This window comes from Caloenas nicobarica, chromosome 4, assembly GCF_036013445.1.
Source record: "Caloenas nicobarica isolate bCalNic1 chromosome 4, bCalNic1.hap1, whole genome shotgun sequence".
Lineage (NCBI taxonomy): Eukaryota > Metazoa > Chordata > Aves > Columbiformes > Columbidae > Caloenas > Caloenas nicobarica.
The window spans coordinates 34,346,295-34,371,196 of record NC_088248.1 but is presented as its reverse complement, the minus strand read 5'-3'; the positions used below and the strand labels follow the sequence as shown (position 1 = coordinate 34,371,196).

At 37.8% G+C, this 24,902-nt stretch overlaps 1 protein-coding gene across 3 annotated transcripts in view; it reads right to left on the bottom strand.

The window, feature by feature from the left end:
* Positions 1-8,283: 8,283 nt before the first annotated feature.
* Positions 8,284-24,902, bottom strand: part of GUCY1B1 (guanylate cyclase 1 soluble subunit beta 1) — a 40,531-nt gene continuing 23,912 nt past the window's right edge. For 2 of the 3 annotated variants that reach the window (XM_065634338.1, XM_065634340.1), the window contains 9 exons: positions 19,805-20,035; positions 18,272-18,388; positions 17,296-17,429; positions 16,284-16,481; positions 15,512-15,749; positions 14,543-14,683; positions 13,274-13,428; positions 12,855-12,981; positions 8,284-9,585 (listed from right to left, as the gene is read on the bottom strand). In XM_065634338.1, the coding sequence (XP_065490410.1) occupies positions 9,490-9,585; positions 12,855-12,981; positions 13,274-13,428; positions 14,543-14,683; positions 15,512-15,749; positions 16,284-16,481; positions 17,296-17,429; positions 18,272-18,388; positions 19,805-20,035 (1,437 nt within the window). In that variant the 3' untranslated portion in view covers positions 8,284-9,489. The remainder of the gene's footprint in view (positions 9,586-12,854; positions 12,982-13,273; positions 13,429-14,542; positions 14,684-15,511; positions 15,750-16,283; positions 16,482-17,295; positions 17,430-18,271; positions 18,389-19,804; positions 20,036-24,902) is intronic. The other variant, XM_065634339.1, reaches the window with a different exon arrangement.

Below are 24,902 nucleotides of genomic sequence, written 5' to 3'. Positions count from 1 at the left end.
ATGTAGCAACCTCACTTTGTTGAGCATGGATGGGAAGAAAATCCTCAGCAGGGACTAGAGTCTCCAGCACCCTTACAAATCAGTTTCTTTCATGCAGGTCCCCTGCACCCACAGAGCCACACTCCCTCTAGCACAGGACAAGGCAGGTACATCCCACAGGCTGCTGCTCACACAAGTACCAAACAAGAAGGGCCCAAATGAGACTTAAGGTTCAGTAAGCATTAGGTCTCCTTTATCCTGCAGCCTCCTGATTATGTGTTTCACCTGCCCCTGTAGGGTGGAAACAGGCATCAATGAAAAAGCCACAGCAGTGCTTAAAGCTCTTCCCTGACTGAGCTGTGCCCTGGTGGGTGGGGGTTTTCACTGCCCAATTGCCTGCTCAGGTTCCCTATTCCCTGATTGCTACTAAATTTTTTTGCACCAAGCCATGCACTGATAAATTTCACCCACTTGCATATCAGACAGAAGAAAGCTGCTTTTTTATTTTTCCACAGGCAGGGAGTTTTCCAGCATGTGTTCATTGTTTAGGAGCAGGAGACTTTCCAGCCTGACCCAGCTACTGCAGTTAGTAATGCTAATGACTTACGGTTGTTTTCAAGTACAGTGAGCAAGTGAAACAACTCTGGTAAATGCAACCCGAAGTTCATATTTGCATTATTGAGATGAATAGAAGGGGAATTGTCACAGAAACAGATGAGGGAAAGAAGCTAAGACTCTTCAACATTAGTCCATCCATTTTACCCACATCCTCGTAATTAAAGACCGAGCAGTAGTTTGAAGATTGTGGAACTGTAGAACAGAACAGAAGCATCAGATTCAGGGGCTTTTGGCATACTCCAGGTATTAGCAACAGTCTGGAAATACCAGGACATTAATTTTTCTTTTTTTTTTTAAAAATGTTTTCAATCTTATTACCAATTCAGCGACACCTTCAGTAACACTTGTATTAATAGAACTTTTTCTGTATATTCACCAGAAAGCTGTGGTCAAAATGAACATTATGCACAGAAACAGATGTGTAAAATGCACTATGTTGCATGGGGAGTGATGCTGTTGGTCAGTAGGAACTGGAAACTGCTAACAGAGAAGTGAGGTCACTCCTGAAGTGCTGACCAGTTCTTTCAAACAACTAGTTCCATTAACACACCAGAGAAAGACATTGTGGTAATGCCCTAATGTAGTATTGTATGCAGCAATGTTGTGGTTGCCACAAGTCTCCAGGTGCATGGAGGCAATTAAATCCTCTGCTTTGCAAGTGGAAATGACATAAAAATTCTTCTGTGAGAAACTATCCATGAAATATGAAATTAAATGCTTAGAAAGATGTGGTGTCTTAAACAATCAAAACTAACAATTATCCCTTAAAATAAGATCTCCTTTGCAACAAGTTTTAGTTGCTTCTAGGACACTTTTCTTCTAAGAGCTTCCTGTAAAGGCAGTTGTGGGAATACTGTGTGCTGCTTGGGAAAAGTTTAACTCATCTTGAATTGGGGTTGTTATAGAACACCAATGTTACAAAACCCTTACCAAAAAAAAGTACCATAGATCAATGGCATTTTAACCATTTCTTATGTAGATACTGGAATATTTTATGTTCATTTAAAATAGGTTCTGTAACATCCTTTTACATGACAGCTGTTAGAATGCAAAGTATCAACACATCCATCAGAGACAAAACATCTGGTTCGTGTATTCCTGAAGTAAAATGTGATGAACCACATGCTGTATGGTTTTAAAGTAATATTAATACTGCCCGTATTAGATGAACCAACCACAAATATCAAACTGACGTCGTACCCTTTCGCCAGGATGGCAACAGCAGGGGAGGCTGACAAGACCGCGGGTGTGCAGAGTCCTGCAGCCACAGTGAGATCTTGGCCCCTTCCCTGCCCGGCAGCAGCACCTCTGCCCCACGATCACAGATCAGACTTCTGGGTGTCTAAGATAAACATCTGAAGCCTTATGAACTACCTCCAGCTGTGATCCATCTGTGGAACTGAATTACCCCTATGGCCTGTGTTTGTTTAATCCAGAATTTACTGGCTGCCTTCGATGAGGGTTTTCCCTGGGTATTAGTTGCAAACTCTTACATGCTGTAACATGGCTAATGGTACTGTGGGCCCTGCTCTCGGTAGAGGTGACGGCTGAAGACAACAGCGATCAGCCAGAAGGACGCAGGAAGACAACCTCCACCCTGGAGGAACATTGTACAACGTGTTTGTGTTCATGCCATGGCCTAAAAAACATAAAGTAACTCAGCACCAAACACGGAGCCCCAGTCAATTAGCTTTTTTCCAGGGAAAGCTTTATCTTCTAATTGCGTATAAATGGATAATAAACATTAAAACACAACAGGGCAAAATTATCCAGTTCACCGTACCTTCTTCTACAGACTTCAATTTGAAAAAAACCCAAACAAAACAGAAACATTTTTCAGGCAGCTCTTGTTCCACCCTTGGATGACCTGTTTGACTGTTAATGTCTTTTTTGCTGGGGTCAGGCCAAAGCAAGGCCCTACTGTTACTTTTTCCCAATGTTTTATAACATGTGATACTTGCTCTTTAACCAGTTTTGAGCTGCTGCCCAAGAAAAATTACTCTTCCCGCTAAAAATTGACAAACAACTGAAGAGAAGCTCAAACTAGTTGAGCAAATGTTGTATCAAGACATTTCTGACAATGTCGTGGTGCTTCAGTAGATGGTGTCCACTGCCAGGCCAAGCGGGATCCAGCAGAGCCAGTGCAGGTCCTGGCTTTGGGGACAAAAGCTTCATACCTTTTGCAAGATTAACACAAGTTCAGCAACCTATTTCATTGCTTCCCTTAAAGTTTCAACTGAGAAAAGGCAGGATTTCCTTTTCTAAAGTGTGTTCCTCCACCCTGTTAAATTACAGTTTTACAAAGCCAATTGAAATTTTTTTTCAGATGGAGAGTATTTTACCCACGTGGTATTAGAGTGGGACATGCAGGCACTTCTCAGGCAGGATCATACACAAAGCAACCACTACAACTTTATCCTGTCAGCCTTGCAGAGCTTTTAAAACCTGTCATAACAGTCTAATATGATATCTTTTTTGTTTTCTTCCAGACTGTTGTAATGTTATTAATAGATTACCTGGTATTACTGTAGCAACAGGGGGAGAAAATATTAGCACTTTGCAGCATTTAACTAGAAAACATGGCATCTTCCATTAGACAAGGAGGAACAAAAAACCTGGGGACTGGCAGCTGTGTCAATGAAGAGCTCCCCCATCAGATTTACTGGCTGGTTGCCGTGTGATCTCCCACGGTGCAGCAGCTTGTCATTTTGCAGGTTCTTTCTGAACAATTTATTGGAGAGTTTTTAGCATGCTGAGACCAGAAATGAAGAAAATGTAATGAGAAAAGGAATCAGTGGCTTTTTCAGAAGTTCACTTTGACTCCTTTTGAAAGGCTATGGCAGCCAGAGATTAATGTTTCCTACCGCTGCAGTGCCATGGTGCCAGGAAAATCATGGTTGAAAGATAAGGAAGTATCATAGTTAAAATGTGACACACCTGGGAATGCAGAAGACAATGGAGATTGTCTCCAGCCACAGTGCTGTGTTTTCTACCTGAAAATGAATGATTCACTATGCTGTGGGAAAAATATACTTAACTCTTCAACATCCTAATACTTTTTTTTTTCTTTGAAAATCAGATTGTTTCTGAACGCTTTGCGTATGAAAATTGCCATTTATTAAGTCGACTTGCATAAACTATCTCAAAATAACAAGACATAACCTGCTGTCTTTTCTTTCCAGGAACCTAACAAACAGTGATTTGATTTTTCACACAGTTTATGACAACACTATGCTCCTATTGACACAGGGGCTAAAGTCAGCAATACTGAACTCAAACAGAGTTTTATTTTTCATCTGAAAACTATGGCCAAGTAGTTTTTGTGTGGCTTTTTTTGTCTGTATTTTATTTTTAAACAAAAGCTCAAGGACTATGGACTTAATCGGTCTCCAGTTCAGGATTAGGACTAACACCAGCCAGGCACTACGAACACTTTCAGTCTTTTGTCTGCACTCAGCTAAATTCCGTCATTTTAATCAGAAGTCAGTTGTTTGAGCACTAGAGAGGATACCACACTTATCAAAGTGTAAAATCACTTTTGGAAGGCTAGAATGACCCTGAGAATCTGCAATATAAAATACCGCACAGGCTTCATGCCAGAGGTGTCCAGTATATGAACGGATAAAAACAAATGTGTGCTAGCACTGGCTGACTGCTACAAGTTCATAGACCCTCATCACGATTCCCTTGAAAGTACCATTGTACTGTAGCATAAAATTTGTGCTAAGTGCTTTATAGATATTGAAATCCCCATAATCATCTCTGAAAAAAAAACAACCCAAAATCAGTAACAAAGGCAATGTCGATCTGACTGCTGGATATGTGGAATAGTCTGGAACAAACCCTTTATAAAAGAGAACACACAGCTTCATCCCAGAATAATAATCACAAAATTGTTCTTACATTCCCTGGTTGTCATTATCTCCAAAACAGCCACATTGGCAGAAAGAGCCATGACCATTATGATGAAAACGTACATTAGCTTTTTCCTGCTAATAACAAACAAAGAGTGAATTAGTGGAGACGGCACCTATTGTTGTAGTTTTTCCACAACTGTCACCCAACGACAGCCAGAAGTCTGAAGAACAATAGAGAAAAAAAATAGTGCCTTGTATGGGCAGCTATAGACTGGGGAATGGAACCACTTTTTTTTTTTTTTTCTTTTTTTTTTACAGTTAGATTAGCACAGCCCTGTTTACTGGCTTAGTACCTGCTTCTCCTTCATTGGCAAGTAGGTGCATGAAATTACAAGCTTCAGACTCTCCCTCAGGAAAGAAAGGATCTTGTTAATTAAAAAATAATAACACAGACCCTCTGTATGTCCCTGGCACTCAGGACTGTAAATCCAGTAACACCCCTTTAATTGGAGATGATAAGCCAACACAGTGACTGACAGAATTCATCTACAGTAGCCCATCAGCTCCTACTTGTACCACTACGCTGACTGCCTGGGGACTGTCTGGAGAACGTGACTACCAAAGTATCCGCAAGTTCTCATGCTGCAAGAATGTGGTGACCCAACTTTTTTTTCTTCCTTTTCCCAATATACGATGCTTCTGGAAATGCATTGAATAACCATTTTACAGTTTGTGACAATATATGTATAGTGTTGACCTGTTTATATGGCCAATGAAAATCACATGAGGATGTGGATGCCACAGGCCTTGCTCTGGCTCCACGGAGACAGGTGTTATTGGCAGGTGTTATTGACAAAGCTGCCAAAATTGCAGAGTACACCAGTGTATACTGCAGTGCACAGCTTGGCTGCAGCACACTCATATGTTTATTAGCTTTAGATTTTACTAGACTTTTGTTCAAAGAAAAGGCTCTGGTGCCTCAGGCCCCACCCAGCTCTTATTCATATCAGATGCTAACATATTCCTTCCTATTTCCTTCTTATGCATATGACTATCCTTCAAATGTGAGCTTGTAACTAATCAGATATGTTTTGTATTACCAGCTGCATTAAACACTGTCAACAAGTCATGAAAAAGATCTCATGTAACCTAATCAGTTTTTGCACTTTTGCCTTCATGACTCCTTCCTGGAGGAAGTTCGCCATATGTGTGTGTATATATATATATTTAAAACACATATATATTATATATGTATATAAGAGCTAAATTGACTTTTCTGGGTGCTAATAAAACCATTGCTGCCAATGACGCCTTTGTGAGGTAAGAATAAAATCATGCAGTTCCTCTAAAATTAAATATAGCCTGATAGCAGCAGGGTGAATTAAGTGTCTTCTGGGCAATAGTTTTTACTGTTGTAACCAGGTCTAACACCCATCCTGCTGTCTGCTGTTCCTCCAAGCCTGTAGTGAAGGTAAACAAAAAGTCCCCAGATCCTGCAAAATCTAAGTGTGCATTCAGCTGGACCTAGTGAGTAGTCCCAACAGAAATCACAGCAATAAGGATAAAAGCCACTATTTTCATGAATAATGCATCACTCTCTTATATAGTCAAAGTTTGCAAGCCCACACTCTCCTAAAAGAAAATTGAGTTCTGCTTGTGTAGCTTATTGTTTGGTCTGTCCCCATGTGTAACTTTTCAGAAACATATATGGAGTGAAAACCAGCAGTATCACACCCATGCTCTTCCCATTTATTAAAATTGCAAGACAGTTTTCAAGCTATTCTTATTTATAAAGCCCTTCTAGTTCCCTAACTACAGTAATACAACATTTTAATTTCTTTTTCTAAGTTAAAAATGCAATAACTGTTGTGATAATACTGTGAGTAGCTTATCCAAATGAGCATCTCATTCATTCTTTATCGTTCTGATTTTTCCCCCAAAACTATCAAACATGAAATTATGTTCCCAGAGTTTGTTCACACTGAAGACTGGATTTACAGTTTTTACCTTACAGCATACAAACATAAATAAAAGTTGACTGCATAAGGCTCATAACTTGTAACATCCCAACAGAGCCTGTGAGAAGTGTATTAGAGATTAAAAAGTAAACATAGTATAATACAACCCTGTTACTATGGTAGAATTGATAATATTTTTGCTAAAAAAGTTAACACACATATTTTCCTACCCATATAAATTTTACAAAGTCAAGTTTTGATAGAATTCCATATGGGGAAGGTCAAAGAAAAGATCAACATTAAAAAAATATAGGCCATATTGTCAAATGGCCTTGTTGGTGTGGAGTTCTTTATAATTTAACTTCTAAAGATTGACAGTATGCATTTAACAAGCTTGCCTCAAGATTTACTGAAACTAGTGAGAGTCCTTCTGCTGTTTTTCAAGACCTGCGTTAGGAAAGAAGAGTATTACATTATCCAAGAAAGAGTAGCAGCAATCAGACTACTCAGCCTTGCCTTAGGGAAACCAAGCACAGTGCCAACTTCAGGACAGCAGTAGTGTAGCGGAGTCCCCGCATGGCCACAGCCTTCGTTAATAATACCACAGAAACCCAAACTCTTTCGCATAGCTGAATTCAAAGGAAAGTATATCATCCAGAAGATTAGAAGCAGCAAAGCATTTCATGATTTGCAATTTCATTGTTGCTTCCCCCTTTCTTGTTTCAACCTTTTTTACAAAAATGCTAAAATAAAACGGACGCATTTGTAAATGCCTCTGAAACAGCCTTCAGTAATTACTCCGCCTCATGTTCCAGCAAGAGCGTTTCTATTGAAAAAGTAAATCACTACAGTTAAAGAGGCAATAGAGCACATGTGAAAGAACTAAATTCCCGCAGTTTTTAATTGTTATCTGGAAGTAATATTTAACCAAAGTATAACTTTAGTAGCTGAATGCGGCATTGAAGTGAAGACCAGTTTTAGTAATAAAAGTGGTTAAGTGCCTAAATTGTATTGGTTTCCTTGGAATAAAGAGTTCTTATATGAGTACAATATATGAGCTATTATTCTAGTGCTTTAAGAAATTTGTCATGTTACAGAGTAGCTTAACAGGAGCTTTAATGCTCTGAGATGATTAAGAAGGGAAAATATAAACTCAGATCATTATTTGAGCTTTCTGGCATGCCATCTTCCCTCAGCTTGAAGTGTAATACAGAAACTTCAGTTACTTCCCCTCCATTTGCATAAATTATGTCAATGCACAACCACAGCCATCACATATCCCATGTCTTTGGGAGTCACCATCAAAGTTTTGGTAAGCTTGATCAACTTAAAGTGCAAATTGCTGTTGTGTAGCTACTCAAGCGAGGGCAACCTCTCCCGGAGCGCTGGGGTGGGTTGCTGCCCAACCAGATGATGGAAAGGAATGTCTGTGGCCTCCTCTCTTCGTTTCCCACTCCTAAAGCTTTGGTTGGCAATGTACATCCTGCTCAAAGTGGATGGCTAATCATTGTTGATTGTTAAATATTTTCCAAGAGTTTCAAAGGAATCTATGCATTTTTGTAACCTCATCTACTATTTTTGAAGTGTTAATCTACACATATTGAACACTACATTAACCTGACAATGTCATTCATTAACTTGAATGTGCAAGACTCTTGGACATTTTCAAACATTGGAACAATGACTTGATAAATTATTTAAACTTGGACTTCAAATTATGGAATGAAGAACATACTTGCTTTGTATCAAACAATGAAATAAAGCTTTCACCAAAAAGAAAATCCCAAAATTTCTTTAAGTCAGTGGAAAAAATAATTTATTGCAATTTCTTTTGCACATTAACATGAAACATTTATACATATATATTCTGTGCTGATAAGGTACACTACATACAATTTTTATACACAAAGTAATTGCACTAGCCTATTTTATAATGCAAATATTCAGAAATTATCAGTCAGATAAGAATGGATATTATTCACATAACAATGCACTGTATATTGAAGTTATGGCAAGTCTATGCATCTATAACCTTGTCCACTTCTACTAACTGTATCAGCTGATAAAAGACACTGTGTTCCCTTACAAGCTTTACATTCCTTAATTATGCCATGATGCCTAGAATATTATCAGGTCCTCCCAAGGAATAAAGTACGGTTATTTCTGAAAATTAGAGAGATGAAACCAAAAGGGAACCATGAAAACCATGTCCTGGCAGCTCGCCTTTCTATTCTGGGGGCTCCATCAGGAAAGAATCAAAGCACTACAGGTGGTCTAAAATTGTCCAGCAATCTATTATTAACATGACAACTTAATTCAGGTAATATAAATCAATGACAAATACACTGCGAGTGAACAGCATTTCCGCAGAAGTACATTGGCACATGCTTCAAAGGGCAGTATCGGACAAACAAAACAAACTGCCCCCTTTCCATACAGAAATTGTTACATTGTGTCTACAAAGGGAAAATGCAGGATGATATCAAAAGAGGAACCTTTTTCTAACCAGGAATTTACAGTGCATCAAGTGTTATTCACAAAATGAATGGGAAGCATGGTAATAGCAGAACTAAATCTGATAAACAACATTTATACAATGACTTTCATAATGCTGCTTTAGGTATTATTCTTTAAAATAGTTCTTCAGGTTCATTGTTCTGCCCAACAACTGAAATATAACCTATCTTTCCAGAAACATCACTGATTTACGTAACCACTATACTTCAGAGATGAAGATGAAGATGTGAAGTATCAGTTTGAAGTGGTTAGTTGTGGTGTGCATACTACAAAATCATATTCAGTTTTATCTGGTGGTAGGAAGGGCCACATGAACGACGTGCAAAAATGCATATCAAAAAAAAGAAAGCTCGAAATACATGCTCATAGCAGAGATATAACAATATCAAACATTAAGAAAAATGAAACAGCAAGCAAGCCTGGAGAAAAAATGGTGAGTATGATTTCAAGAGCAGGACAAAGGACAATGGTACTGCATGTGGCAATGGGAGATATGACGTGAAGTAACATCCATAACGCAACCTTACTGCCTGCAACCTATGTGGAGACAGTACTGCACCCTATCCAGCGTCCTCTTGCTCTTCCCTCAGCTCAGAAAGCATCTCTCTTTGTCTCCTTGAGTGCATGCAAGTAGAATTTGAGAAGTAAGGGATTTTCTTTGAAGCAACAACATGGTGAGTCAATGCAGCGATAGAATACATTTTAGAACTTGCAACCAATATCAGTAAATTATCAAAATAATAAAACACAGCATAGGTAACACACATATTTCTTTTGTAGAAGTTGTATGCAGGAACATAACAATTCCTACATGCCTTGATGAACTAACAGCTCTGACTGAGATACTTTAACTTGATCCCGTCAGTGATGTGGGGACAGGGCAGAAAAGAAAGATAATTGAAAGTGGGGAATGATGGAAATTGCAGGTTCTCTGCAAGCTTTATTTTTTACAACAAATCTGTTTCTCAAGAGAGAAACTGCAGCTGAACCTCTGTTAAAATAATAATCACAGTAATAATTCAACTTATAACATGCAAACAAGCAGATGCAAAATGAGTAATTGATCATCATTGCTTTTGTTCTATATATGTTTCTGATGCAATTCTAATTTTCTCTGTAATGGTATCAGGGAAGAGATATCTTAAGTGGAAAAAAGTAAAGGAGCAGCACTCCAAAGTAACACTGATCCTTGTAAATCAGGTTTTTCTCAGAAGTAACTACTGCTCATGGTGACTGATATTAGAGATGCCAACTAAGGAACCAAGTTTGAGGTATGCTGAGCTGCTCCAACCCTGTCATTTCCTACAGGCCTCACAGAGAGACAGCGTATTTTAAGCCTTGGTTTCACATCTCTATGCCAGCTCTAAGTATTTTGTCCTCTTTGCTCACCATATATTAATTATCGGGCTTCAGGATAAAATATGCTGATAGATTTGCAAATGCTGAGCTAATCACTCTATAAGAGATCTAACGAAAAGAATAAATCACTAATGTGAATGTATCCTAGATATAAAGATATTGGAGGTAGAAAACTTCACGGGAAAAGAATAATCAGCAGAAATATCTTCAGGATGACTTAAGAAATATTTTCGTGTTTACTTGTATAAGCCACTTCTTCCAGTATTCTGGAGTGACCTTTCAGGAAATTTACCGTATAGTTTCTGAATATATGTTAACATGCTATACTTATTGTTATGAGCAGCCCTCCCAAAACTGATGGCACTGCACATAATACATTAGCACATTTATGTGTTTGAAAGGTCAGAGAGAATAAGATTCTGAAAAGAAAATCAAGACTACACCATTGCCTAAAGCAAAGTGATTACTGTGAGGTAATCAAACATTAAAATTTGGTTATCTGATTTATGCTTTTGGATTACAACTATTATATACAGCCTATAAAGTGCCAGAGATAACATGAAAAGTACCTTCACAAGACAAAAAGAAACTGCAAACGGTTCAGAAAATCTTAAAGGAGTAAAAGTCAGTGTATCTTTTTGTGTATGGACAGATTTAATTGTGCAGAGAGTGAAAAAGAATTAAAAGATTAGAGGATTATATTATTTCACTTTTCAAATTCACCTCTGACAAAATGATTATCAGTTCCACATGAATGTATCTTTCTAGTCTCATCCCAAACTTACTACAATTTAGAAGAGATACCTATGATGGGAGAGGGCCTTTTATCTATAAGAATTACATGTATATCTGAAGGTCAAAATTAACAGAAATAACAAAAGTCAGAAAGCCTTTGAGTGTGCTTAGACTGTGAGTCTTAAGTGCTGTTGAAAATCAGGCTGACAGCATTTTTCTGTCAGGTTTATTCCTGCTCCCATGTCCTCCTCTAAAAAGCTCAATTACTAGAAAACTGCATCAGCAAGTACCTCTCAGGACTGCTGTGAGAATTAAAAAAACAACTATTGTACAACATCTCTAAAATGAAATTGTAATATCTAAAATTCTAAACTATTTGAATCCTGTATTCATATTAAACACATGTGAGGTTGAAACAAGGAAAATACCCACCTGACTCAGTACCCCTTTGAAATTTTACATTTAAAATTACAATGTGCCCTGCTACAAATGATAGAATATAATTTAAAATGCAGAAAAAAGTGAAAGGTGTTTCATTAAAATATATTTTAAATACAACTATAGATTTTAAAGAATGGTAGCCATGTGAAATTATCCTTAACCTTGACATAAAATAAAAATAGAAAAGTATTATCAAAAGTGGCACCCAAAACATTATTGTGAGTAATATATACCAAAATACAGACTTCAGCAGAATTAAAGCACAAGTTCTCCCCTGAAGTTTAGTACTGGGGGTTAATACTGGGAGTTACCATTAAAAAGTCAGTATTCTTACACTTGGGTACCAGTGGCAATAAATCTGGATTAGATTTCCTAAAGATGTCAAACAGTTTAACAGCCTAAATTTAATTTTCAGAAGCACAGGAGTATTCAGACACATAATTAATTTCCTGTGACTTAAAAGAATTATTTCAGCCAAGGTAACTGATGACTCTCACTATTTTAGCCAAGTGTGTTTTTAAGATTAAATACATTAGCTTAAAACTCCTTATATTACTTAGGACAAAATTCAGGCTATGTAAATTACTTTTAATGTTTTTTTCTCCCTGTGGGAATGGGTGGAATGTATGCACCTGCTCAGCTATGGCAAATCAGCTGAGTGTCTCAGTTTGTAGCACACTTATGAGTCTAGATCTCATTGGCTTTTAATAAGATTCTGGTTAATTTAGGCCCAGACTTCTGAAATTGAGGCATAAGCTTAAAGACCACTCAGTGCTTGAAGAGCTTTACCCTACATTATTTTTAAAAGAGGATTTAGGCTCCTATGTCATTTAGAAGAAATAGTTTTCACCCTGAAAATTTCTAAAGCAAGACATCTATCATGCAATAGCCTCTGAACAAGCAGATCTGGGGTTAACAAACACCACACACATCAGGTGTGAACCTGCCTGCAAGTTGTTGCTAGACTGTTGCCTAAATATTTAAAGGCACATTTATTCACTCACTGTAAGTAAGCAAATGGTGAATTTTGAAGTGCTGATAACCAGACGTAAGCTAAATGGGAATGGACATTATATTGCAAAATCTAGTACAGTGGAGAAATCCGTAAGAAGGAGATATAAATATTTAAACACTTGGCATTCCCTCAACGACTTTTTAAAACATGAAAGCATTCTTTTGGGGACTGCACAAACTGCAAAGACAAATAATCAAGGACTTTAATGTGCTGTCAAGATAGTAAACACATTAATGAAATAGTGTTGTACAAAACCCTTCTTTTTTTCTAGGGAACATTTAGTTTTGCAAATGCAAATGGATCTCAGTGGTTTAGATTAAATTTGTCATGTTTATGCTTTGTTTAAAAAAAAAATTTCACTCTGGTTAGTCATACCTCTGTCTCTGTACTCTTCCTGGACAAAAACCAAACCTGCATTGGTTCTTTTTTACCCTTCATAGAAACTGGTCCCCTGTACTCCAGGTGGAACTGAGGATCTGAATTTTCTGGTGTCATGAGACATCTGAAATTGAAAAAGAAAACATGTAAATGTATGTACTGTGCCTGCATGCCACACACTATATAAAGTACTAAACATCCTACAGATAGGCGAGCAAATTAACAAAAGAGTCAAATATATCTCTAGATCATTATTATACTTGCATATCAATAACAGTATATCATAATGCAGTCTGCCATACGGTTTCACGGGAACTCATGCACCTAAATAACGTGTTGGGGGAGTCCTGTCATTTTCAACTCCACAGATACTTTCATCTTATGCTCAACACTAATAAAATTACTGCATCACTCACCTGTAAGTATATTCAGAGACATTGATCTTTCCCTTTTCTCCAGTAGTTTCTGTTCTGCTTGTTAGATTGACAGTATTTCCAAAGAGACAATAACGCGGCATCCTTTGGCCTATGACACCTGTGACTACCTCACCAGTATGGATTCCTATTGTTATCTTTAGAGAGAAAAAATAAAGTTTGAATATTCAAAATCAACGTAACTAATCTGATGCTTCTGACTAAACACAGGTATTATGCCATTTCTATCTACTAGAGTTTATTTTTTCAATGTTGCTCCTTCAAAGCCTTGCGTTTTGTGTCAGTTTTTTATTGCAGTGCAGTGTCATGGCTGTGCCAACCACATGAAAGAACAAACTCCATATTTTTCCAGCATGCACCATGCCATGCTGCTATTATGTACTGTGAAATTTAAAAAAAGTGGAAAGAGCGGCATACTCTGCAGGTCTGTATTTATGAGTGCCCAGAGGATGTAGAAATGGATGGTGTAAGTCAAGAAAAAAAGATGTTTCCCAGAGGAAACATCATGGTATTTTGCATTTAAAAGATCAAGAGATAGGACACGGGTATGGAGAAACTGAGTCTTATAGAACATTACAGTTATTGTAAAGCCCGCAATCAAACCTTCTCACTCCTTTGCCCAGTGACAAAGTGAAGTACACAGATCTAAGCCAGGTGTGGCACCAATTACATTGACATAAATAGAAATATGCATCACATTCATTACTTATATTGCTCTCACAACACACTGATGAGGACAGGTCAATGCAGCCTCCCAAGTTGTGCATTAATGCCACAACATCTTCATAAAATTCCACAATGAGTGAACTTCCACTAATATCCATTGTTGCCAGTAACAATTGCCATGACTGCCTATGGAACCATACTGTTCTGTTTAGTGTAATATGTTCTGATGAGAATCTGAAGCATGATAAAAACATCAGTAAGGGAATACTATTGTTCTGTTCATTGAGATGAAGAAGACTCAATTAATTGTATTTGATGCACCATGGGAATTTGTTGAATAGATTGAAATGATCGGAAAACAGACATAAAGGATGCAGACCTAATTTGGTCCTTTAAAAGGTTAAGCACAATAATTAGATTTTAAGGTCTGGGAATTGCACATGTCACATCTACGTGTGACTCTTCATATTATTTGTAGATATCAGCTCAAAACCTAACCATACCGAAGCTTGCATGGCCTGGGACTTCATCATTATCATCATCTCAAAGAATGGGCTCTTCATTCAAGCCCACACATTTACTGACCTGTACAGGCTCACCATCTACTTGAACCTGGCCTGCGATTTCCATCATATCCAATGCCAGGTGGCAGATAGATCGCGCATGATGAATGCAAGGCTCTGGTAGACCACTCACTGTCATATACTTGTCCCCAACTGTTTCCACCTATCAAGATATATATTTTTCAATTACTTTATTATCATGGGCCCTAGAGTACTAGAATGGACATAGCGCTTCCTTCAAGACTGCTTGTCCTTTCAAAGAGTTTCCCTTCACTTTCATTCAAATCACCCTAATTCCCATAATCTCTGCTTCTTATTGAGGAGAATTTATTGTATGCCAACAACCTAACAAATTCAAATGACACTGATGGTGTGAACTGGAGGCTCTCTTTTGGGGTCTTCCAAACTTCTGTAGAAACTGAGCACTATGTTTTGACTCACACCATTGATTCACTTGGTACAGGATATAAAATTGATTTCCCATAAAAGCTAAGCATGAATCTTATATATATAAACATACAAGCATACACATGTACATGTATATGGGATATCTGTATATCTCTAACTATCTGCTGCTACAGCCCCATCTGCAACTACATCTCAGTCCTAATGAATGAATGAAATCCACACTGAATAACCAAATCATTTAAAACCAAGAGACCCAGGTATATGACTGAAAAACTTAAAGCACAGGGTCAGCAGAACCACAAATTGCTTGTATAAGTGCTAAACGTGGAAGTAGATTTTTATATCCGCATAATGGCTGACTGCAGAAATCCTGCTGAGAAGTAAGCCATTTATGTTCCATCACACATTTAGAGATAATCAACATACTCTTCTTTAGCTATTTAATATTAGATAACAAAGTTCAAAGACCAAGAACATAACTATTTTTTTGGAAAAGCCTAAAATACAAAGGATGGAAAAGAGTGACGTGATAATAAATTATTGACAAGTCACAGATTAAATACATTGAAAATCTTCTGCTTACCTTATAAACAAACGGATTCCTTCGTGAATCAGTCAGAATATCAAATCTTGTGTAAAGATCATTTAAAAGATTAACAATCTTCATGGCTCCCTCTCCAGAGGCGTGTTTACTACAGAAGGCATTGAATCCAACAATGCCACTGAAAAGAATGGTGACATTGTCATAGCGCTTGGCTGGAACGGGACGCTTGTGTCTCAGTTCATTTGCCACTGATGGTGGTAGGACAGAGTACAGTAATCTAAACGTGTAAGAAAAGAAAGGCACAAGCAAAACAGAAAGAACGATTAGAACTATACAGACTACTTCCGAGGCTTATATGTTTTTCTGTTCTATTAATCTATGAGCATGGCAGTCCAGAAAGACAAAGTGGTCTACAGCTGCCTTACCGAACTCTGTCAAACAGTACCACTTGGGCATTCATCAAATTCGTCTTGGCTACAGGGACTGCATGTAAGAACGTTTGCAAAACTACTGTTTTAGGTAATCCATGAAGCAAAAAAGATTGTCAGTTCAATTCTCCTAACTTTCCTTATCAGACAGCCGTCAAAACACCTGTGCATCTAACATCCTAGACTGTAGATGACATTTGACAAGCTACATAAAGAAATACCCTATGAGGTGTTAAAGTAAAATGTTATTTTTTGACTCCAAAATTAACAGCCTTGAGTATCTCTTATATTCCTTCCAAGATCCTGTTATTTTTTGAAGAAGGTAGCTATAAATAAACAGTTGCTGTGACTGTTTCAGTTCAAAATCAGGATTTGGTTCTTACGTGTCTGTCTTTTTCTTTTCATCTTCCAGTGCACGCAGTGTGTGCTGCAGTCTGTCAGTGAGGATCTCAAGCTCTTGAGTCAGTTTATATTCCTCTCTGAACTGCTCACCCAAAAGAACCAGATCGCGGGTCGCATCATGCAATGGAATATCGCTCAGATATAAACCTCTTCTGGTTAAATCATCCAAGTTCATCACACTGCAATGTGGAGAAATATGTAATAATATGGCTACAATAAAACTTGCTGAAGGAGCATTTAAAACTCAAATGAACAGCAGAGACTGCTGAATAACAGAAGAAAGCTTATGCCTCTGAATTTGTGATGAGCTGTACCACACATCCCTTCTACAAAATTCGTTTTCATTCACGTTAACATCTGGCTCTTGATTTTTGCATTTAAACACAGAATTCTCATTGATGAGTTCCTTCAACATAACAAATGTATATACTTCAGTACACAAATATGAGATTACACTAAGGTAGCCTCTTCCCTTTCTGTCTACATCTACTCTGTCCCTTTTATAAAGGAGATTAACATATCATAACTGTGTAATCTGATGTGTTAGCTCAACATGCCCTTAGCTAAAGAAGCACTCCATTCAATCCCCCATTCCAACCACTTCTTTATAACCATCACTGCTCTATTACATTAAAGCTACTTCAAAAATATATGAATCTACAGAGGAAACCACATCACTGTGACATTTCTCAGCACTCTCAGAGTAAGAAACAAAGGACAAAACCTGCAAAAAATCATGGAATCATGAGGAATTCCCATTTGTACAAATGAGGCCAGAGCATCCCAATGTTTATATTGAATTATTTAATAATTCAATAATTTAATAATTCAACAATGTAAATGCTCCTCCCTCTTTTAGTAAAAACACACCAAAGTCTATGAAATCAATACATGAACCAATTAATCTCTGTAGTACTACTCTCATAACTGTTTTTAAAATTAGAAATTGTAAAATGAAAATCAATGTTATAGAACTCTTAAGGTTTAAAGTACCTTGGTGAACAAAGGAAGAGAATGCTGTCTGCTTCAGGCAAATAGATCATTTGCCCTTTCAGGCGTAGGCAGCTGATTTCTGTGCCAGTCAGTTCATCTTCACACTCCAGCTTTTCCACATCCAACAGCCCCTCCTGGTGATGAGAAGTCACAGTTATATAAGGGCAATGGTACGTGTGTTATGCGCCAGGCCACATACGTAAGGGTTTTCACTATAAAGGCAGTCAGAATGTTTGGAATAGAGTTACAGCCTACATTAAAAACCAATCAATTTCTCATTTGAACACCATACACTACCCATATTTTCATACTGTGATTTGCTACCTTGAAGACAGAAAGCGCAGTATCTTCCTTTACATTCATGTTCATAACTTCTTGTTTTCTTCTGCGTCACTTCCTAACAGTAGTTTGACTAAAGTATTGCCTATTCTATGAAGTTGTATATGTGCCTGGCAGTATCTCTAAGAAAGCTTGTTGGTTTCTCTCAGGTCCAGTTTTCTATAAATAAACAAGCTCTTAGACATAGGGGGTGCTCCTCTACATGCTGTATTCATTCATATCATCTGTCTCCTCTCCTCTCCTCCCCTCTTTATAGAAAAGGACACAGAACTGTGTATGAACACATGGGCCCAAGCAAGAGCACATTTCATGTTTGTCTCACACATTGTTATGAAGCAAAAGTAAATGTAATTGCCCTTCTACAGTTACTTTGGTACAGTACCATATAAAGGGTTGGCCCGTTGCAAAGAAAGCATCAGACATGAAGTATATGTACTTCAGCATCCCTATAAAGCATTCTATTTAGCAGCTACACAGGAATTCATGGCTCTGACTTTTCCTTGGCTAAAGATTCAAAAGGGACTGAGCGTACTATAGTGCAAAGAATTTTCTCTGAAGACTTCTGAGCTTTCAGCACTTCTTGTCTCTCCAAAGCGTACTTACTTAAAGAAAGGCCAGGTGAATATTCTCTAGTTACCTTGGTCCTCAGTACAAAGACTGTATTGATATGTGAGAGGATCCCATGGAAACTAATATCAATATGAGGCCGGACCAAGGAGAAAACTGACAAAAGACTGCAATTTCCTGGCTGCAGCTAAAATTAAAAAAAGAAAATAAAATGTTATGTTTTATAATAAAAATATGCATGGAGTAATCATATTCAGTTTGCTTAGATGACAATAATGAATGGAAGAGAATATATACTTTATGCATTTCTCCATTAAAACACAAGGTTTTTAAAATTAAGGACTTTACATCAGAAGTATACTGACTTTCAAGTGCAATCCTAGTCTGCAAGATGACTTTGTAAAATTGTGTTAGACTATCACATTTGTTATCTGTCAAACTGTTCCTACTCTATAGTAAAAAAATTATTCCAGTGTCTTCCTCTTAAGTGACCTCCTTCAAACTCCCTTTTCAATACTATCTTCTCTAAAGCATCAGCTCTGATAATAAGGATTCTGACAACCATCCTCAGTAGGCTGAATTGTTAGTTACAGCCACTCAGTGAATGCCCTTGGGAAAAATCTGGCAGAGCTACTTAAAAAGCTCTTCTTTCAAATCTTTCTGCAAAATTCAGAGAGAAATCACCAAAAACAAATTGCAGAAAAAGCAAATAAAATTGCATTTGAAAAGTATGTCAATGATTCAGAATCAACATGGTGTGTGTAACATTAGCTGCCATAATTGTAAAGATCATTCAATGTTTTCATCATCTTCCCTTTTGCTTCTCTCATTTACTGCTTTTACCTGTTGCCTACTTTTAGAAAAAATAGGCAGCTTGTTCAGGCAAGAACTGAGGTATCCTATTCATCTACAGAATACATAACATTAAACGGACCTCTGAGTACTCTTTTCCTGTTAATAATCAGAGGAAATTGCAGCAGCTGCGTTCAGTTGAGAACAGAGGTATATATATACCACAAACATAGTTTATCTCATCTTAGTTAATACTGATACTTTTGATGCACAAGCCAAGAAAGTAGGTTACAATTTTGGTTATTCTGCTCTTCAGTTATTGGGCATCTGACAGCTCAAGTATTTGAAGGCATTACTGTCAAGTAATATACTTAGGCTATGTACCTGCTGCTACACTATACAGTAGTACCGGCAAGACCATTTCCTGAACCTCAGGCCAAGTTGTACTGACTGTCTCACATTCACTTTAAAGTGTTATCTGCCACTTTCATAGCAAATGTATCTTGGAGTGAGCTATAAGAAAGAATCAGGTATCAAGCTAACACCTGAATTGTGTGGGTGACCAACTGACGCTTATTTTCCTACTTCACGTGGACATGATCATAACGAACAGATATGTTGCAGAATTAGGGCTATTTTCATAGTCCTTTTACAAACAAGAGGAGCACAACATAGTAAATTTTACACACTTACCTGGGAATGCTGTTTAGACAGAGAATCCTAAATCTATTTTATTCATCTTTACAATAAACCTGTGAAGCATGTAGCATTAGGAATCTCTATGACTATTCATGCATGAGAATCATCTAACCTGTGGAAGGACTCTGTATATAGCATTGCCACACTGTGTGACCACCAGATCTCTGTCAAATATTATGTGGAAAGGAAAGGCCTTGCAGAAAGTATAGGGACTGATGCGAGACTCTTGGGTACCATTTTCTTCAAATCTGTCAAGGTCTTCATAGTAGTCCTCTTCTTTAGACTCTTTCTCTTCAATTAAAAATTGAATGTGGTCACATTCCTCATTTCTCTGTTGAATAACCTAGAAAAAGGAAGAAAAAATGAAAAACTGAAAACTGTGCTACTCACTAATAACTGGAATGCTACTATGAAGACAGGAGCATATTTAGAGCAGAAAGATGAATTCAAGAATTATATTTGTATCTCGAAAAATATTGTATTCTAGTAAGTATTTCCGACTTTAGAGAATCTTTATAATTCAAGGTGAATAATTATGTCTTTGCTTAGCCACAGTATTTTTTGTGAACAAAACACTGAAGATCACGCAAATACAATTTAGATAGCTTGAGTGAAATGCACATCCTGAAATCAGGGGTCAATGCTCAGGTTACGCTTGCTTTTACCAGTACCTGCCAGAAAACAGGACCCTCCCCTCCCCTTGAATGAACCTGTGGGAAGTCATGAATTACACGGACCACTAAAATCCTTATTTTGATGAAAGCTGTTTGCAATGTCATTAACACCACAGCAAACACAGCTGCCAGAGGATGGGCATGTCACAGTCAGCCAGAAGAAAGGTGGATGCAGCAGATGTTTTAATACAGGGTCCTTACACATTCAAGCACATGGCAAGATCAGAACCAACAGATAAAACTGAAAGCAATGACAATCTTCTCCAAGCTGCATTCCATATTAAGTGGGTCATCTACGTGAACAGAATCTCAAATAAGTGTCTTCAACCCAGGGAGGTTGTGGAGTCTTCTTCTCTGGAGATACTCAAAACCCGCCTGGACACCTTCCTGTGTAACCTCACCTAAGTGTTCCTGCTCTGGCAGGGGGATTGGACTAAATGGTCTTTTGAGGTCCCTTCCAATCCCTAACATTCTGTGATTCTGTGAATACAGCATTTCACACTTTAGTCATTTTATGCAAAGTTAGTAAAAAAAAGGAAATTAATAGGGACAATTTTGCTTGCAGTGAGAGTCATGTATTGCATGTATTGCATGTATTGTATAAAAGCAAGCTAATAACTAATGGAATCACATAATTTACCTTGAGAGGCCAAACTCACCTCTTCTCAAGTTTAATTAGATTTAATGACTGAAACAGAACAATTCTATTTACACGGTATTGTTCAGCAGCAACTTTTTGGAACATGTTGTACCTGATTCTACTTTCATGTAGAGTCTGATCCTAAAGCCACTGAAGCAAAAAAAAGACTTCTTAAAAATCTCTAATGCATCCTGATTCTGCCCTTTACAAACAGTCTAACCACAGAGAGGAACAGTTACAATAAGAAAACAGAACAGATATGCACAAATCCTGTGCTTGATTCCCAACATGTTTAGTTTATTAAATATTTCTCCTCCACAACTGTCAGCCATGCTAGTTGATGTTGGGGAATGCTGATACTTTTATTTGTTCCTATAAAAATGAAGGAGTGTAAAACAACAAAACAATGTTTTATTGCTAAATGATGCTTAATTGAAGAAGGTAGTGTTCCTCGATCTCCTATTTGACTACTCATTTAAAGGAGCAGTTTTTCTGAAGGACAGTTCAGAGCAGGAGCCCGATTTAGGTACCATGTGCTGCAACAATCTTCTCTTTCTATTGCACACATAAGTAACTCAGGAAAGATCAACCTAACAGATTTGCCAGCTAATGTAGGTCCCTAAAGCTGGATGTATGAACAAGTTCAAATGTTAATGATGATAAAACCTAGTTTCCCCAAGAAACTGCATTGGTAATCCATATGGCAGTGTGTGGCAAAGAAAAGTGGGAAATTATGAGTTAAGAAGAGGTAAACTTCAGAAAGAATACGTGGTGGTCATTTGAGGAAAACAAGTTATGTGAGTTTGTCTGGGAAAATGGAGCATAGTAGATGGAAACCTAGTTTTCCTTTGAATTCAGGGTTTCAAGGTTCTCCATGTCTTCCTCTTCTTTTAAAGCTTTATCCCTGAAATGGTGAGAGACTGTGGCCATACTGAGAATTGACATAACACGGAGTCTTAGTTCTTACTTGCTATCACTCATGCATACTCCCAAAGGTTTTATTTTATTACTACTGTTATTGTTGCAAGGGATAGATGAGATTATACACTGTAACCATTTTCAAATTATGTAGAATTATCACTAGTATTGATCTATGCTTCCAGATCATTTCCAGTCTTGGATCTTACTTCAAAGATTTGCTCTTGCCACAACTGGAAAAAAAAATGCATACTTCGGATGAAAAGCTTCTTAATTCACCAAAGCACTCCTAAAATTCATTTTTAAAGATCTAATAATTTTTAAGGAAATGTTCATAATAACAGCACATCTCCTTCCAGAGACATTATCACCTAATGACCATCTTAGTCACTACATACTGATATTCTGTTACCAAGCTGCACCTGTACTTACAGGTTTATTCTTGCTACCATGCAGCACCTAACAGGTTTTTCATAACTTCTCATTTTTTTCCATTTATTAGAAAGTAGTGATGCATCAATAAACAAAACTCAAGTGTTGATTAAAAAAAAAATACCTACAAAAATAGAACTGCTATGTGCTTCAAGACGTCTAGCTAAGTTTGAGACATGACCCTCCGCAGATCCTGCAAGTTTACACAGTGACAAAGTCAGTCATTGCGCACAATGTGCTATTTTCCTAGCCTTTACAGATTAGAACAACAGGCCGAACACATGGAAACATGTCAGATCTATAGGACAGCCACAACGTCAGCTGCACACACCTGGTAAACCTGGTATGCTGTGGCCATGGCTAGTTTACTGAGTTTGACTCTGGTCATCCATGCACAGACCCTTATTAACAGATAACCACAATAACACCCCTCTCCTGGCTAAAAAAGCTACTGATTCATCCTTAAAATCTACCCACTGGATGTGTAATCTCATGATGTCTTTTCAGCTCACATCATTTATGCACTATCTAATCTTCCTATCTCATGATTTAATCTACCTTGTCAGCAAATTTAAAATGAGTACTTCTGGCCATTAGCATAATTTGTTAAATTCTGTCCCTCCACCCTTGCATCTACAGATCCAACAAAACTGGCCAGAAACTTATCTGGCATAAAGACCTGCCCTAGGTACTCTGCGGTAAGCTTAATTAGAATAGAATTTATCTGTTGTTTCATTCTGCAAGTAAAGTTTGCAAGCCACAGAACTTCAGTATCATTTAAATATTGTTGAAGAAGCCTCTGTTAAATGTTCGACAAATGAAAGTTCAGTGACAGAAGCAACAAAGCCAGGAATTGAGTCTAATTCTTCCTCCCCTGCAGTCTCAGCTGGTGAAGTGACATCAGTTCATCACATCTAAGAGCTCAATCACCATAGTAACTGCAGTTAAAAAAACTGAAGGGAAAAATCACTCTCCTGGTTTCAAAGAGAATATATAACATCTAACTGCTAACCTGCCTGTGCTTTCCAGAAGATGTGTCTTCAGAGTTTGTCCTTGCCTAGACAAGTGAAATGCCACATCAATATTTCAGGGAAGGCCAATTCAGAGAACAGTTATTTAAAATGACTTTGTGGTTTAATATATTTGGTGAACTTCACACAAGGTATTGAATCAAGCAGCATCACTGTGATACAGCATGTAAAATGAACACATGCTATCTGTTAACCTTCCACTGATGTATCTATAAGACAAGACTCAGTCCTATAGATACGTCTCCAAGATACACTCCTATCTCAGCATGGGGGAGGGACAGACAGTCCTCCAACAGGGAGCTTTTTCCATTGGATTGTGAAAATTGATACAAAGTGAGGTTTTTGCCATTTAAAGGTCAATACAGGATGAAATTCTTGACCTCTTCTGATCAAAACCGACTGTGCAAGGCTACTTGTCAAATTTCACTGCAGCTGTTTCAGGGTGGTCCTGAGGCAAAGCAGTTCACCGTGGAAATGGCACCACTCTTTGCTTTGCACATGCAAAGTTAAAACCATGCAGATGTCTCCCCTGGCAGCTGGTTTCAAGGCAGGCTGTTGCACTGCACCAAATGGCCAGGCCTGGAGTTGGAGACTTCCAGCTGCCCTTGTGACAGAATTAAAAGGCTGATCATGCTCCGTGATTGACCTATCTTCACACACAGCCAGCAATTCAATGAATGGATCAGTACTCCTTGTCCTCTGTGACTACATAAGTAGTTTTTAGGTAAACTCTGCAGCTGGTTGCATTCTGGCTTTGTTTTTTATATCGCCATTAGTAATAAGACAGTCAGAACAACTGCCACTGTTGAGCCTGCAGAAGGGTCAAGAGGATCTTATCCATATGTACCTGATTGGTCCACAAAAACCAAGGGGGTGAAAAGCACCTCCATTGTTTTTCTGTGTTGTGCTATTTCAAACAATGTCTGAAACATGAAAGCATTAATTGACTAAATCACAAGGCAAAGGATAGAGATGAAAAAAGTCAGTCAATTTTTTTCTCCTGTTCTCCTTTTTTTTAAATAGCGTAAAATTAGCCACGTACCACACTGGCAGACTTACTCTGCTTTAAAACCCTCACTCTATAGCATTAATGATTAATAGTTGACCTGTAGACTAATGGCGAGACTTTCATTGTTTGTGTGGATAAGCTGCAAATTTTGGCACTCTCACCTTACAGAAACAAGCAGCTGATTATTCTCTGCTTATCTACCACTGAAGTTTATGGGTACCCATGGAGTAAAGCACTATTTAATGTCACTGAAGGTGTCAAAGGCTAGGCTTTATTAAGTAGCAGAGACAAGAAAAAGTTCTGGGTCAAGGGCACATGACTTTTAACAGGGACAAGGGAAAAAACAGGGTAGCAGAAAACAAAATACAGACAATATATACACTTTCTTCTGTTTAGAGGTAATACTAATTTTTAGGCACCTATGTGCTTTTAGCTCAGGTGGTCTGAAAGAATAGTTTGAATTTAAGTTAAACTTTGTGCTCACTTACAATAGGTTTGACTGATAC